The 17,408-nt window shown below is 37.8% G+C and overlaps 1 protein-coding gene across 16 annotated transcripts in view; it reads left to right on the top strand.

Moving 5' to 3' along the window:
• Positions 1-17,408, top strand: part of BCAS3 (BCAS3 microtubule associated cell migration factor) — a 500,928-nt gene that overhangs the window by 238,730 nt on the left and 244,790 nt on the right. The window contains exon 26 of one of the 16 annotated variants that reach the window (XM_073315913.1): positions 1,088-1,141. The exons of 14 other annotated variants lie outside the window; for them this stretch is intronic. In XM_073315913.1, coding sequence (XP_073172014.1) covers positions 1,088-1,098 — 11 coding nt within the window. In that variant the 3' untranslated portion in view covers positions 1,099-1,141. Of the gene's footprint in view, positions 1-1,087; positions 3,995-17,408 lie in introns of those variants that run through there. One more of the 16 variants, XM_073315914.1, reaches the window with a different exon arrangement.

Below are 17,408 nucleotides of genomic sequence, written 5' to 3'. Positions count from 1 at the left end.
AAATTGGGTTAGCTTAGTCTGGAGAAGAGAAGCCTGAGAGGGGACATGATAACAGGTTTCAAGTACATAAAACGTTGTTACAAGGAGGAGGGAGAAAAATTGTTTTTCCTAACCTCTGAGGACTAGAAGCAATGGACTTCAATTGCTGCAAGGGAGGTTTAGGGTGGACATTAGGAAAAACTTCCTAACTGTCAGGGTGGTTAAGCACTCACAAGGTCCCTTCCAGTCCTATGATTTTATGATTCGAGCCATAAAACTCTTAAGTATGTCCGTGCTGCTGTCCCTCAGTAAGTGCTCAGTCTATATTTTTCAATGTACCACCTTTGCTGGACGTTCGCTAAGCATGTAGCACAAAGAGATTTCCATGAACTCCTGGGTGCGGGGGTTAGAGTTGTTGTGGGGTGTACGGTACGAATCTCCAAGCTGTGATTCAGCATGCAGCAGACCCAGGGGAGCTGATGAATGTGGGGCTAATGAATTACAAAGAGCTTCGACAATTTCATTTGATAGTTTGTAAATGGAGTGAAAGAGAGCTTGCCCGCTGCACAAGTAGAGTATGCAGGCCTACATCTCTATAACATCAGTTGTGTGGTCACCATATTATTGTGAATGTTTACTGTGAAATATAAACACCACAGCTAGTTCTTCTCAATACCATATAGTGAAAGGAATCTTGTCCAGTGTCTACGTTCAAAGATATTCAGAGCTTAATATCTGCTATTTAGGAGTTCCATTTTCAAAAGTGACTTAGGCACTTGTACCCTAAGTGCCATTGACTTTCAGAAAGACTTAAGCTGCTAAATGCCTACATCGTTTTTGAAAGTGGAACTTAGACTCCTAAGTAACTCAGATGCTTTTGAAAGTTTTACCCTTAGTTTGCAGGTAATATTTCAGAACTGATAGCTGAACCAGGAGGCAATACTATACATGATCCTCCTAACATAATTAGATTAAAATTAAATAGACATAAGAATTTTAAAATATCTTGTGTAAAATTAAAGCCATAGATGAACAACTTTGCCAGTATTGCTTTTCTAAGCAATGCCATAATTTATATACCTATAAGTGAATGAATGCTCTATTTCAGAAAATTCCTAATGGACTGGATAGAAGTAAATGAAATAAGTCACACTGAATGAAGGTAAATAAGCGATTCTTTGATGCAAGTGATAACATCAGAAGAGTACTTTAGTAATAGCACACTAAATATATCAAGAAATATTTCATAGAACCAACTATAATAAAATGGATATTTTGTGTAAGGATATTATTTTGATGTACTAAGATGTTTATATTAATATTTTGTCCTAGAGTATAATGTTGTAATGGAACATTGATTCACTGAAAAAATATTATTGTAAAAAAACTAAAATGAACAATGATGAAGATTATGCGAGTCAAATGTAAAGGTACAGTATTTCAGTAGGATTATTATCTAAGTGCAGATGTGAATGGTTTTATTTCTTCTGCATTTCAGTATTTTTTTAGATCAATGAGAGATATAAACTTATTTACATTTTAACTGTATCTTTAAATATAAGAGTTAGCAAAAATGTCTTCAGTAAGATATCCCTTATATTTGTCCCTGAATGCACACATACCACTCACATCCATTGGGGGAGAATGTCCCTTTAAGGATTTAAATGCACTATAATTTCAAGTTGACAGTGACGAACATTCAAAATCAGTGATAAGACTTTTAAAAGAGTAGAATTTAGCCCAAATTTTAACAGATTGCATAGAAGCGTTCAGGAGTATACAGCAACAGATATTAATATAGCCTTCTTCAATTAAAAATAAATATAGACTTAGGGAAAACAATATTTTTTTTCTCAAGTAAAACTGATTGTTTTAAAATTTACCCATGGGCCATGAAACAATTTTGTTGCATTGCCACTTGAGCAACAAAATGGTAACAAAAGAAAGCAATTGACATATTATAACCGGCTGAGCCATTCTTTCTCCCTCCCCCTCCGCCCCTGATGAAGTAAGTGAAAACTTTATTCATTTGATCTTTTATTATTCATACAAACACCACTGAGGTAAGGACTACATGGAAAACTTGTACTGTCCAGCAATACTCTCCCTTGGAATTTAATAAACGCCTCTGTTGTCACACCTTAAAACATCCAAGCTCTTTTCTGTTGTGTGTGATCAAATATTTATTCCCAAATACCATACACCTAGGAGTGTTTCTTTGGAGCAGCAGAGATCAGTTACTCAGGTAGTAAAGATGTGTGAATGCAGCTGGCAGATGAAGTAACCAACATTATGAATTCCCATTCTGTCCCTCTTGCCAGAGGCAATAGCTGACAGGCCTGAGCGGTCATTGGTTTCCTGTTACTGGCGTTGATAGGGCCTGAGGAATCTTGGCGTCATAGATACTTAAGCTGTCCCCCTGCATGAGTGGAGACGGCCAGTGCTGGAGGGTCCTTGTTGCACAGAGATGTAATCAATATGGTCTGGAGTCCTTGACCTGAATCTGTAATTACCTGGTTGGTATAAAGGTAGTTTGTTGTTATAGATAGTGATTGCATTCAGGTCCTCTGTTCGTGGTGCTGATCTGTGAAGCAGGGGGAGGATTTGGCCCTTTTTCAGTTCTCCACAGTAGTCAAGAGGTTTTAATAATGGTCCTATAACAAGCCATTCTTATTAGGGACATCACCTATTCAGTGCCCAGGAAAACAGGAACCCAGCAGTGCCCGTCTTGCAGTTTTTTACCTTCTGTCGCTTCATTAAAAGGGATGCCTGGGCTGTAAATTCGAGGTCTTTTAAGTAATACCTTTTAGGACAAATGTTAGTAGCAGAATAGCTATTTTAATAAGTGTTTGAGTATGTTATTTGATAAGAATTTTACTATATTTGCAGAAAAAGTAATAATTTGTGGGGTCTGATCAGTTTAGTGTTTTGTTTACTGAAATGTGCTTTTAAAGAACTGAGGATTTTTGTGTCAGAGTTGTGCAGTGTAGAATGGGGACGCTTAAAAAGGGGATTTTAAACTTGATGTAGTTGATTCAGTTGGAAAAATGTAAACTGATGATTTTTAAAGACAGCCTTAAGTCAGAACTGACTGCAGTGGGCTCGGAGATGCCAGTGCAGCATACATGATTACTTCTAGGAACAGCTATGCCCTATAGACTGTGGAGATGTGCAGAGAAATTAAAATGACCTGACGCTGTTGATTGGGCACTTGCTGCTGGATCATTGCTTGGCTTGGGAAAGACTCAGCTGCAGGGATGCATGTAGTAACGTTAATGTCTTGCAACTCCTGGTGGGTGTTTCTCTAGGCAGAAATATAGAAGGAATAAATTGACAGAAAGGACTTGGGTAGATTGGGTAAATGAGAGATTAAAAAAATTGTTATATATGGATTTATTTTTTTGCCTTTCTAAAAAAAATTATGGATGTGGTGCTTGTGGAAGGTGAAAGACTAAAAGCTCTGGGGACTGATGGCCGCTCTTAGCACACAATGGGATTCAGCTGTGCCAGTTTCCAGTGCATGTTGCCCTTCAGCTATGTGAAAAGGGAAAGACTCCGTCTTTATGGGACATAAGGTAGTTAATCTCTATGCCCACTTATTATTGGCCTTTCTACTGAGACTGCCAACAAATTAATGAATTCATCTCATTCATCTGTGATGGTTGTTCTTTGAGATGCAGGTGCTACTCAACTAGAAAACTCTGTGAGATTACCAGCTAGTTTCAAGTAGACAGGTGAAAAATCAGATGGCCACAACTTTTGGATACTACTGACTTGGGACAGATTTGGACTGATGATCTAAAGTGGGAAAACTCCATATCACAGGATGAATCACCTGAGCCATTCAGTTCCCAGAATACTAATCATCTTGCTCTCTTGTTTTTGTTAGCATCTGGTAGGCATTATTCTTCAAGAATGTATTCTGCTTATTTCACCTACTGCTATAGAGCATGAACATGTATTTTCTAGACAGAGAGAGTACATAGCTCTTTTACACCTTTGTGAATCAAGAGCAAATGGCATAGCCTCTTTTGTGAACAAAGGACTGCCGCACATGGGGCGGGGGGGTGGGGGCTGCTCCTGGACAATAAAGCTTGTGATACTTATGGAGGCAGGAGAAGTCTGAGGTTCCTTTTACATTTCCTTTCTGGGCATTTTGAGGCCCATTAACTGGTAAAATATATAAATCATATAGACAGTGAGATTTGAAAAAAGTCTTTGATTCAGTTATTAGCAGCTTGAATAGGGCCCTCCATAGGTAATGTCATGTTAGTCCCATGGCTATAAATGTTTACATATGCAGTTCACCTTCTCTGAATTTAAGTAGATTTAAAGACTGTAGAATATTGATTTCCTCACCTCCTGTAATTGAATAGATAAATCAAACTAACTAAATCCAGAACAACTATGTTGCCATACTGTGTGTATTCTGCTGATGTTTTCTAAGTAAATAATTGGGTGGGTAGCATACAAAAAGGTACAGAGAACTTGCTTACAAGGGGCATTTTTGTATGTGTAAATAAATAAGAAGGCAGTGGAGGGTTCTTCTAACTGTTATAAAATAAAATAAATGTATTTCCAGACCTAGAGTATTGTGAAACATATGTTTCTTCTTCAATTGTTTTGTTTAACAATTCTTAGAAGACATGGGAGCAGGCGTACAGCATAGGACTTTCAGACATACATACATGTGTAATATTGTACAATTATCATCTTGATCATCTTTTCTGCTGTCTTATATCTTATCATACTTACCAGTTATATTCATGCTAATATTGCCTCACTCTGCACTACCAAAACACATTCAAACTTGGTACCATGGCTTTATTATAATAAGAGTGATATTGTTCCCTTAAGACAGCTCTTCAGTTAAACCGACGAATGTTTTTAGAAAGCAAGTTTTATAGGTTTTATTTTCCAGTTTTTCCAGTACCTTGAAATAATTTTTTAAAAATCCCATAATACATTGTTCTCTGTTCCCAAAACAGACATGATCACAGCATTAATAATTGATTTCCAGTTTAGTGCAACATAAGTCAAGAGTTCTGAAGATAATAGCTTAAGCAGAGTTCTGCAAAGCCATGGGAATTGGATTCACAGAGGCTAAGTGAACTTTTTCCCACTTTCAGTTGAGGTTGTTTTGCTCCCCAGAATGCAGATCAAAACTCAACTAGCCTGGTTTCTGGCTGGAAGCAGACAAAATCAGTGTCAATTGTTTTCTAGTTGAACCATAGCTTAGTTCAAGTTCACTGAAAAGTCTGTGTCCCTTTTCGTGTATGTCCCATTTTGAGGCTTACTTTCAGAAGATTAGCACAGACAAATAAAATGATGAAGTTTTGAACCAAATTATTATTGTCTTTTTTCTTCATAATTTTAGGGAAAGTCCAGGGAGGTCTCGGTGAAGGATCATGGGACTAGTTCTTTTTTTTTTTTTAAGTCAAAAGTTTACACCACAAAAAACTTTGTTTTTTTTCTATTTTTAATGTAAATAACAAGAAGTAGGAGTTCCACACAGTAGCCAAGCCATGTAAACTCAACCTGGCTCTCAAATTTAAAAAACAAAACCCTTTCTCTGGTGAGAGAGGATGGGAAGCTTGCGATTTCTTATCCAGTTTCTCATTTCATCTCTGCTGGGATAGTCCTTTGTGTAGCAGCAGTGTTATTGCTGGGCTCTTGCTCCCTATTAGCCGTCCACGTGCTCCAGTGATAAGGCTGTCAATAGCATTTGTTCTGGGTTAAGCATCATATGCATTCACCTCACATTTCTCTCTCTGACTCCGCTCTCTCTCTTCCCACTCCGCAAATCCCCAAATGTTAGAAAGTTGCGTGTGTATATAGTATTTTATACCATCGAATTCATGATTCTGTGGTAGCTGTGAGACAAGTTAAGCCGCAATTACTTTGAGATGAAAGCTTGAATGTGATTTTGAAAAGATCTTAACCCTTAAAGAAAGGTTATTTATGTTCACTCCCCCTCCCCCTTTAACCAAAGGAAATCCCAAGGAATTCGTATCTTTTAATCAAGAGGTCACAAAAAGCAGTGATATGAAGCACGTCCGTAAGGCTTTCACTGCATTTGTAAACATGCTCATACCCTCTTCTTTTCCACTGTGCCAGTTTTCTCCTTTAATAGATCATTTTTGTAACAATTACTAGACTAGCTCATTTGGCTGCATAGTACAGGTGACAGGGGCTTCTATTATGAGAGCATAGGTACTTGAGCTTTCTCAGCTGGTAATTCATGTAGGTGAGTAGTCATGGACAGATTGATTAGCGGTACTAATTGTACATTTCTTTGTTGTGTTAAATTACTAATTTGCGATAATCGAATTGTCTAATTTTACTGTTCTTAAGACCATTTCTAGTAATTTAATTTGGAAAGAAAGGTGTAACTTTCCAACCTTGTGTTACATGCTGCTTTTAGTTTTTCCTCGTGTGTGTGTGTGTGTGTGTATGTATATATATGCATAGAAATCACTGTTAACAGTGGGAAGTCAAACTTATGAGACCTTTCACTTCTTGAACTTTATTTCATTCAACCTTACTGAGTGTATCTCTAAATAAAGATGCACAGCTTATACAAAGGGAAAGAAATATTATGTATATGTTTCTTCATATTTCTAAAATGCAACTACGGGCAAACAAACATATATATGTATATATATATACACACACATATACACATATACACAAATATATATATTTGTTTGTTTGTATTGATGGGCAGTACTTCGTTTATTTTGTGATTGTAATTTGTGGCACAGACAACCAGAACACAGGATGGGAGCCCGTAGTTGCATTTTAGAAATATGAAGAAACATGTACATAATATTTCTTTCCCTTTGTAGAAGCTGTGCATCTTTATTTAGAGATACATTCAGTAAGGTTGAATGAAATAAAGTTCAAGAAGTGAAAGGTCTCTTGTTTTTTAATTAATCTGTATCCTTCGTTAGACATTTTTCTTTCTCTTGGATCATTTTGAAAGGTATAAAAATAAAATATTTAATATATAAGAGATTTTAATTATCAACAATATTTCACATGCAGACTGCATTCTATAATATGTATTTGTTTTGGCTAGATTTTAAGCAGACTTGAATCCTGAAGACTGTACCATATTCTGCATCTCTCCCGTTTATTATTACTGTTAGTGTACAGTCAGTCCAATGAAGCTGGGTTCGAAACAAATACCTGTTCAAAAAATTATCAGTGAATGGTACTTCTGGAGGCTGAATTCAGTTCAGTTCTCCCATAAAAGATTAATGCTTACATTGTAGAAAATTCAAGGATAGTTGCCCTAACAGCTTGAGTTAGTTGGTCCTGGCTAGTAGAAAACGTCCTAAGATAAAATTCAAAAGTTGTCCAATGAGGATGGTTCATTAAAGAGAAACCAAAAAGGGCATGTAAAAAAAAATCACATACACAACCATTATTTTTCCTTTACATAGGTCCAATGACCAAAACATTAGAGGGTAAAGTCTTGGCGCCATCTAAGTCAATGGCAAAACCCCCATTGATTTCAGGGGCCAGGATTTCATCTAGTTCTCTTCTGTAGACCCTCTGAGATCACTGCGCTGTGTGGTAATCATGTACTAAGGAGAGCCCTTTGCCTTGGAAAGTTAGGACTTTATAGTCAGGAGTTCTATCTTCAGGGTATTCTATTAAATAAAGACACAGTCCGTACATAAGCAAAACTCTCTCCTGTTTTCTTTGTCGTTCTGTCCATTTTACTCTGTATACAGTGTCCCCAACACCAACACCTCTTTGTTGCCAACAATCAAATGTTTATATTCCCAAACAGCAAGTTTACTTCCATGGGCCTTTCAGGTTTTTTGTAATAAGTTTACACATGTTACCTGTGGTGGAGACAACCAGAAAGAGAATGTTGTAGAGATAAAGAGAGACAAGACGCTTGCACGTTCACTCAGCTCATAAGTTTGACTTCCCATTGTTAACAGTGATTTTTACACTGAGCTACCGTAGAAATGTATAACAGAGCATCCTGCCCAGAAAAAAAAAGATATTTATGCAATGGAAGAAATCTAGGGCTGATTTTTCTTTCTCTTACCCCAGTGTAAATCGTCAGTAAACGCACTTCTAGCAGTGGAATAACACAGGTAAGTGAATGGAGATTCAGGCCCCAAATCTCTACGTGAACATATGTGGGGAAAAAATCAATTTTTTTTACGTCTCCCAAGAGCCCTACTTCCTCCCACACGTTTTTTTAGCATACACAAACATGGGATGGCTAACCAGCCGACCTGGCCTCTAATAGCCCATCAGAACTATGCGAAAAAATGAGAGGTGGAAGGAAAACCACAGTTCTGAGTGAAATGGACCATAGTCCTTCCTCTACCTAGGGAAAACAAAGGGCATGAAAAGAGCTGTTATAATCTAGGTGTTGGAGAGTGTATTATTCAGTGTTTAAGCTTTAACTATGAATTGTTTTGTGGTTTTCTTTCATGACAGTGTAATTTTTGTTGGTATGCTTGATGTACTTTGATAGGAAAAGGAGGATTCATGTAAATCTGTGATTAGCCCTGTATATTAGCAATACTACATTGTGATGGGCATCTTATTGAAAGTCCACAGGAAAGCCCAACCTGCTATGGAGTTTATAAAGTCAGATCATCTCCATGAGAGATAACCCAATAACTTTGGAAGTCTACTAAATTTGAATCTCAAATATGCTGTGGTTAATCTGTTTAGATTGCATTCGCTCCAAGAGCTGATCCCTTCCATACTGAAGTCTGTGGGAAGTCCAAATATGCTAAAGGTATTTCTGTCTAATTTGATCAACTTCTTGAGTGTAGATCTAGTACATTCCAAAGTCTTTGAAGGGAAACCTTGGTATACTGAGGTAATTGCCTTCAGTCCTTTCCAGTGTATATGACTTATTACAGTGGAAAATTAAGGTAAACATCAATATAATGGAGTTCTCTTTTGAAATTAGTGAAGAGAAACCTCTCACCTGCTCTTCTAAGTACTATCCTCAACAGCTGTTGTATGCTTACTGAAACTTGTCTTAAAATATTTATTCTGTATCCTGAATATAGCATAGCAATTTTTTTTTCAAAGCATAAAAACTAATGGCCTGATTTTCAGAGGGGCTGGGCAGTCAGAAATCCCATTGAAGTTAATGGGGGCTGCACATGATTAACACCTTTAAAAATCGAGCCATAAATGCCTGCAAAAATATGGAGCAAAAAAGAAAAAGGCAAAATTGAATAAATATATCTTAATTATTTTGTGTTGATCCTGCTCTTAAAAATGTGCCTGAGCTGATTTCATTCAAGATTCAGAAAAAAATGGATTCCCAGGCTGAGAACCCAAGTGTTGAATTTAAGATGAGAAGGAATATCTGTGGCAAAGTTATTCCTGCCGGGAAAATCAGAAAAAGATAGATCACCCTGAAAGTGCTGACCCCAATGTAGATTTGCAAATGTGATATTAGAATGAAAGGTTTGCTCTGTACTCAGATACTGTTTAACCAGTAGTTCTAGCCTGCTTAATAAAAACACATGTTTCTCTCCTGTTGACTGTTAGCTGGGGTTGGTTTTCTGAAAGAATTGCAGTGATGTAATAATAGTTGGCACTTCTGTGATGTCTTTAATCTAAGTGCTGTATAATATGAATAAAATACTCAACTGACTGGGAAATTCAGGCATAGAAAGAAAAATATCAGAGCCAGGCGATGGCAGAGCCAGTCTAAATCTCAGAATGCCTGTCTTCCATTCCTGTACTGTAACCACTCGACTATGTTCCCTAACTTAGCTGTGACTTTCCCAGGAGAAAATTGTTCCATATTGAAAAGGTTAACAAAGATTTCATTGTCCAGCTATGCCAGAAGGAGGACAGGAAACATTGGATATGGTTTAATTAGGCTGCAACTTTATTCCTAAATGTCTGGGAGTACCCAGCAGATAAAATTGTACAGTGCAGGTAATTATTTAAATATACTGGGGAGGGGAAGGGAGGGGCTGCTGGCATCCCTTCCCCTTATGCATCCTGGTCCCCAGCCAACCCACTTTCTGGGACATCACCCCTCCCTTCAAATGAGGGTTAAGGTGGGCTATAAAGGACAGGGGTTGACTCCCTGCCATACCAATCATAGGAGCCCTAACCCCCCTCTTTCTGCTCCTTTGAAGAATACCTCCTTTAAATTCTTTCCCATTTCATTTTATCTGATGGCTGTATCCATTCCCTATGGAGAACCTGCTCTGGAAAACCCACCCCACGCTTACATAATGAGTTGTGACATCATTGCTTCCACCCTCCCCCTTTTGTTCTTTGCCCCTCCAAGTCCCCCACCCACTGTGGGGAAGGCGAAAACCGCACCGTGCCTTGGCCAATCTGGTAGTGAGGGGAAAATTTCTTCACAGCCCCCCCAAGAAAGGAGCAACTAGCATATGCCTACAGCAGATCATAATGGAACCTGGTATTTCAGCCACTTCCATGGCTGGAATGGTGGCCGCTGCTTAGCTTGTCCAGGTGTGAAAAAGAGAATAGTACCCTTCTCTTCCCATCACCTGGGTGGGGGGAGATTTAGGGTTGGCCAACAGTCCCTTATTTCAAGGGACATCCCTTATTTTTTCATCTCTGTACAACAAGACTGGGAGTTGTTGAGGAAGAAATACCCCTGGTGAATGTAGCTGAGTGCTGCTTATTATTATTATTTTAATAATAATAATAATAATGGTAATATTGGGAGGATGAGTGGAGTGGGGCTGGGGTGCTGAGAAAACAGTCCCTTATTTTTGAAATACAATGTTGGCACCCTAGGGAGATGAGTCGGTGTCCCCACACTAACCTGGGATGGAGCTTCCTCCATGCTGCAGGTTACTTAATGGTTCTCTTAAAGGGATGACACTCCATCTCCACCAAGCTTGACAAAAGTCCCCACCACTTAATGTGCGGGGAGGTGATTATTCCAGTGATTCACCTTGCCATTAAAGAAAGGATCCAACACATTGTAAATGAAATTGCAACAGAAATACCGTATTCTGTTATAATTTATATCAATGGAAAAACTCTGTAAATAACCCAAAGTTGATCCCTGATTAAAATACAGCTTAAAACGAACAGTCTAGAAAGCAGCCGTTTGATCATTCTTCAGTTGACATCATGGCTATATGAAATCATGGCTGTGATCTCACCAGCATAATAGCTAAATAAAATATGATTGGGGATTCTGCTTTCTATATTACAGTATAGTGGCACTAAGCCCTTTAGGGCATCCATTAATGGTCATTGGTGCAATCCTCTGTTGCTTGAAGACAGTTGTTCTTGTGTCACACAATTCATCCGAGGCATGTACTAGTGGCCCGTTAATGCAAGCTCTGGAGTGTCTTATTGCTTAAGTGATACATATTTATTTTCAGCTGGGAAAGCCACCTTCAGTTCATATAATGGTTTTACCATCTGAAAAATAATAGTGCATTAACGGATGGTGAATGTCCACAGTCATAAATGGTTCCCCTCTATTTAAGAAGAAAATATATACTATCGGTGGCTTGTACATTGGTACTGGAAAAGTACACTTCTCACACAAGGTTCATCTATGTTCTAGTATCTGATCAACTATTAACAGTTAATTGTTTTGCATAGAGAGATTAAAGCTTAAAATAAGTAGAAAGTGTTGATTCTAATTGGATCTGACACCTCGATCTTCTGTTGTGGAGCAACACATGAGCTGCGATTCCCGATGGGCTCTTCTAGGATACAATATTTATTATGTTCAAGATCTAAGAGCTCCTAGCTACTGTTAGATTTACAAGAGATCCTGAAACCCCATTGTCCTTCCCTGTGTTTTCATAAATTGCACAGAAAAAATACACTACACAGTATTTGCAAGGACGAATGTTCGATGAGGAAATTTCTGTTTCTTTTATGTAATACACTCAGAAATTAGTTTTATAAAAATTAATCGTTTTTGTGTTATTTCAGTTTATTCTGATTATTCTTGACACTTTTAATCTAGACTATTTTAGATATTTACTTTTAGATTTGCATTAAATGTGAACATTAAAACAAAAACATTCATCTATTTGAGTAGGTAGTTTTACACTCCAGATGTATTTTTTACGCAAAGCTTTGGTTTAGAAATGGTTTTCAGTTTACAGAAAACACATTCTTCTATTCCTACTTTTATGCTTCCACTAAATTCAGCCATCTTTTTCACTTCATCATCTAAAAAATCTGCTCAATCCTCTTCATTCTCACCTTGAAAACCCCTGTCCAGGCTCTGATTATCTCTTGTTTCAAGTGTTGCAACCTCCTTTGGGATCTAGGGCTCTGTCAGAAATCAACTGCTAAAATCATCAACATTGCTTGCCACACTGACCCTCTTCAGATCCCTTCATCTGGTTTCCCCCTTGCTTTCCACAACACATTCAAGTTCTTTGTCCTCCTCTTCAAGACCCTGCACAGCATGGTCTCATCTATTTTCCACTCCCCTCCTCACCAAGCTCCACCACAGCAGTAAAATTTTCTGCCTCCTTTTAGGTCCTTCTCCCAACCTTGTTCCAGGCCATCTCACATGTGACTTCCTAGAGTGTGATTCTGTCTACTGTGCAACCAATCTTTTATCCTTCAAAATCTGTCCTTAAAACCAATTATTTCAGAATCTTTAAATCCTAGTCCTACCCATTAAATTTCATGTGCTTTCCAATAGTTGGTTCTTGATTTATGGGGGAGGACTTGAAACTCTGGATTTAGAATATTTATAATGTTTATATGGCCACCATATGTCCATAAGAAAATAGGAACTAAGCACCATCGTTACATTTCCTTTTTTGACCAGCATTAGTTAACTGAGTATCATTTCTAGAACTGTACATATTCCTGTGATGTAAGCACTAGTATATGCACAAAGAATTAAAGAAAACTGCCATGTGTTTGGATAATAGGTTCTTTGGGAGGAGCATACACCAAAAATAACATTGTTTGCCAGTGAAGTAGGACAGAATCACAGGTGAAAAGAATACGCAGGCTCTTAAAAGTTTGAGATTTCCAAAAAAGGATGAAGAGTAAAAACAATGTATTTGAAAAAAGAACATGACGGTCTTTAAGCAACCATATAATACAATTACATACAGTATCTTACCTCAAATACCATACAAAGTATAATCATAAGAAAACAACTCATTTAATATTAAATACAGGTTTTTTGTTTATAACCACTTTAAAAGAAATGTGTTACTTTAAAAAATCTTATTTTAACAACCAAGTTGTTTTACTGGAAATACATCTTTTCCCTGTTTTTTTTTGTTTGTTTGCACATTTTTTTTAAAAGCTAAATAGGGAGAATATGGATATATTTGGAGGGGACACAAGGGGGAAGGCCAGGAGGGGACAAAATAATGGATCTTTCCCTAAATTTCTGTTTTGTTTCTTCTGTTTCAATGCATTGAAAGGGCAGCTGTCTCTACACAGCCCTGGTTGGTTGGTGAATAAAAAATAATACTTAACACTAATCCAGCATTTTTCATTCATAGAACTCAGAGCCCCTTTTTAGCATATTTCTCATGTTGTATGGAAATATGGAAAATTTATCTGTTTCAGATTCCATGAGATTTCACTTATTGTTACAGTTTGATTTTTTGAATGAATGAACCCCAAAATTAAAACAAAATGGAGTCAAAATCTCTGAATTTCACATCAAAGAAATAAAATACAAATTCTGTGAAATGTTTAACCTGTGCTTCATGTTTATAATGAAACCCCAAATGGGGCAAATTTTGTATCGCTTTTGCACAGCTCTGCCTGTGTCAGTCAAGAACTTGTGTGTAATGACAGTTTGCAGTAAAACTTGCAGCAATAATGCTCAAAATAAAGATAAATTTTTTTTGAAGCAGGCTTGGAAGCAAGAGTGTCTCAGGTACTCATATAATGCAGTGATGAGCACAAGATGGAGCACCATAGATGGAAAGGGAATTGCTAACATGGAGATTATTTCAACTAATCGAGAATCAGGTGTGCAAAAGCCCAGTGCCTAGATTCATCGAAGGACACCAATGGTATGGCCTGCAACAAATTGGGCATACGATGCAAAGTTAAAGTTATGTCAACATTTCCATGATAAACATCTGTTTTCACTATCATTTTAGCTCAGCGATCCAAATGCGCTCTTGGCTAAAGTTTGGCATTTAAGATAGCTTGGGTTTGAGACTGATTTTGGTCAGAGAAGTGTCATATCTTCTCCTCTCCCAAGCAATGTAGTTAATGGTTTCAGCTCTTGTTTATTTTTATTTATTTATTTTTACTGAAGTTTTATAGGCTATGAGAGCAGAATGTGGACTTGGTCTTGGGGTAGTTTGGAGGTATAAGAAACCACTAAAAACTAAGTAGTTTAATTTAGGAAAGAGAATATTCTGCATGCGTGCCTTTTCTCCCCCCTCCCTTACAAAGATCTAAAGAAACTTTTTGTATATGGGTTTAGAGCGCAGCATCTGCCTGGAAACTAGAGATTTTGATGGTCTCTTTGGAGCCATCAGGTCTATGACATGATAAATCCAGGAATTGAGGAATGCCCAAGAAGGAAATCAGGTTTAAAATAAAAATCTCACACAAAATCCAGTAAAATGGGAGAGAGGTGGTTCATCACGTGACGCAGCATAGCATCTAAGCAGTGTCTCCAGGAGCTCCTAGCTGAATCCTTTTAACGTTCTCATTTCAAGCACTAATTTTTGGCTCTCCACCTGATTAAACCACAGAAATAGCTTTTTAAAATCACTACGGAATCCTTTTCAAGCACTGAGACAAAAGTGCTAAGTCTGAAATCAAAGCACACAGCTCCAAAGGAATGGGGAGCAGTTAAGGAAGACCGTCAACAAATGGCTAACTTACTAAAGAGCCACCACTGGTCTCCTGATGGCCAGCTGTGTATTGGAAGTTCTATGTACACCATTCCTGTTCTTGGTGGAATTGTAAAGTCAATGCTACAAAAGCGTTTGGGTAACAGATTATTGGGTCTACTCATAAACAAGTTTAAAAAAAAAAAAAGACAGTTGAGATGATAGCTCTGTGCAGTCTGAAAAATCATCCAGCAAACTCTCCACCAAGATCATACAAGGAATTTCTTTAAACTTGGTCACATTAATGAATAGTAGGTTTTCAGGAATCAAAATGTCTCTTTAATCCTCCTAAACCAACTATATGAAAGGGTAGATGGATTTCAGAATCACCTGACACCAGTGAAACAAAGAGCAGTAGTACTGAATCTGCTCAAAGAGCAACACCAATCTGCATCTCCTGGAAAGCAGTCCTCTACTTAGAGGATGAAAGTGAAGGATCCTGAAAATAGAACTCATTATACAACTCTTGGATACATATGCTCCTCCTAATTTTGATATCAGATGTATTTATCAGTTATTCCCATTTTATAAGAAATATATTCTTTCTTGGAGCAGAATTTAGTACTATATTTAAAACCCAAATTATATAAAATTCCTCCCAATTTCCAGTTCAACCAAAATACAAACCTAAATTGTATTCTTTTTAAACAGATACCATGATGTTGGATGACCTCATAAAAACCTAGTTAGATAGCTGTGTGGGGGCTGCTAAACGCAGTTGTAAAGGTGATTTTCCATTCCAAAATTCAAGATTCTTGTTCTAGAATAGATTAGGGTTTTTTTCTAAGGTTGAAACAGGTTTGAAACAAGTAGCCTGTTAGTCAGTGTGATATTTACTTCAGATCACTCACCCGTGTAGACCTGGCTAGAAGCACAGGATATCAGAGGCCAGATATCTAGATGGAGATTCTCTTTTCTGTACTAAATAAGAAAGCATTTGCTCATTTATTAATGAAAAGATACAGTACAAAATAAATGAAAGTGCTGTAATCTCTCAACAGGTGGTGTAGGAAACATTGGGGACTTGGGTTAGAGCTAGAGTATTTAGCAGTTTTACACGTCATAAAAATAAACTGAAAATTGAAAACAAAAAGGAGTTACTGACCTTCACAACTTGAAATTCTCTAGCTGTGCAGCTGTAATTCAGAATAATGGGAACTGGTTGTATTTTACAGAAGCTCAAAACAACAGCCAAACATGGCAAAGCATTGAAGCAGCATATAATACTCCTTTCTTCTTTCCAAGCTGATTTATGGTGAAGACACTTTGCTCCCTCAGGATATCAGACAACATCTTATCGTAGGGCCCACTCTGCAATGTGGAAAAAGGCAGTCAGGTACCTTGGTTTATTGCCAAAATTCTCACTGACATCCTGGATATGAAGGTTACAGGTTTTCTATCAGGACAGGAAGGTGCTAACTCTAAAAAATGAGAAGCCAAAGGACAGTCAACCATTGGAAACTTATTCCAGGGCATGATGTCACTGAACTTGGGACAGCTCCAAATTCATTTAATCTACCTTGTCGGGGTTTCTGTATGTTAGGACATAAGAGTGGCCATACTGGGTCAGACCAAAGGTCCATCTAGTCCAGTATCCTGTCTTCCGACAGGGACCAATACCAGGTGCCGCAGAGGGAATGAACAGAACAGGTAATTATCAAGTGATCCATTCCCTGTCGCCCATTCCCAGCTTCTGGCAAGTACGTTACCCAAGTTAGACCCTTCCTTGACCTGGTTACTGAATGAGGAATGCCACAATTGAGGAAGGGGGACAATTAGAAGAAAAACTCAGACAGTGGTTTAGCCTAAATGAGCTCCCTATTTTTTACTGCACAACTTCCTCATCAAGAAACACTTGGGAATGTCTGCATTAGGTTCTGAACCCTGGACTCCAGATCTTAAGATGGCTCTTAAGAAAAGTCAGTGCCCCTTTGAAACTTTCATATGCAAGGCTTATAACACCATCTTCTTTAATTTTGAACAAAACGTATCCATATCTGTACTGAAGATTCTCAAAATGTGATCATGAGTCCTCTTCACTCACATATTGCTTATTGTACTGTCACTGCATTCACCTGTTCAGGTTATTGATACACCATGTACTAAGTTGGCAGTTGACTCAGTATGGAACCCTTGAATTGTACAGTCTATGTATGGTCACATGACACCAAGTACCTAGAAATGCAGGAGTCTCGGATTAATGTTTGATGTTGTTTATCAAGTATGCCAGCTAAAAGAATGGGCTTGAGCCTGCTCACTCTTACACCAGTGTAATTTCATTAACTTGTGTGGAGTTACTCCTGATATACACCAGGGTAAGTGAGAGGAGAATGAGGAACAGTTGGACAGAGTTTTAACTCAAACTCGGATGTTTCTAGCTGCTGTTCTTCAATCTCTAATATTAGTGTTCATGTGTGTAGACTTAATAGGTCATATAAAATTGGGCGATCTAACACAAGGAGGCAGGCAAGCATTTTGCTGAATTTTAAGGTCAATGTACCGCCTTTCTAAGGTTTATTAATCACTAATCACTGTGTCTTATCCTTAATAGAATAAGGCTGCTTCCTGGCTGCT

Source organism: Lepidochelys kempii, chromosome 17 (genome assembly GCF_965140265.1).
Source record: "Lepidochelys kempii isolate rLepKem1 chromosome 17, rLepKem1.hap2, whole genome shotgun sequence".
Lineage (NCBI taxonomy): Eukaryota > Metazoa > Chordata > Testudines > Cheloniidae > Lepidochelys > Lepidochelys kempii.
The sequence above is the reverse complement of the archived record's forward strand: the minus strand, read 5'-3'. Positions and strand labels throughout refer to the sequence as shown.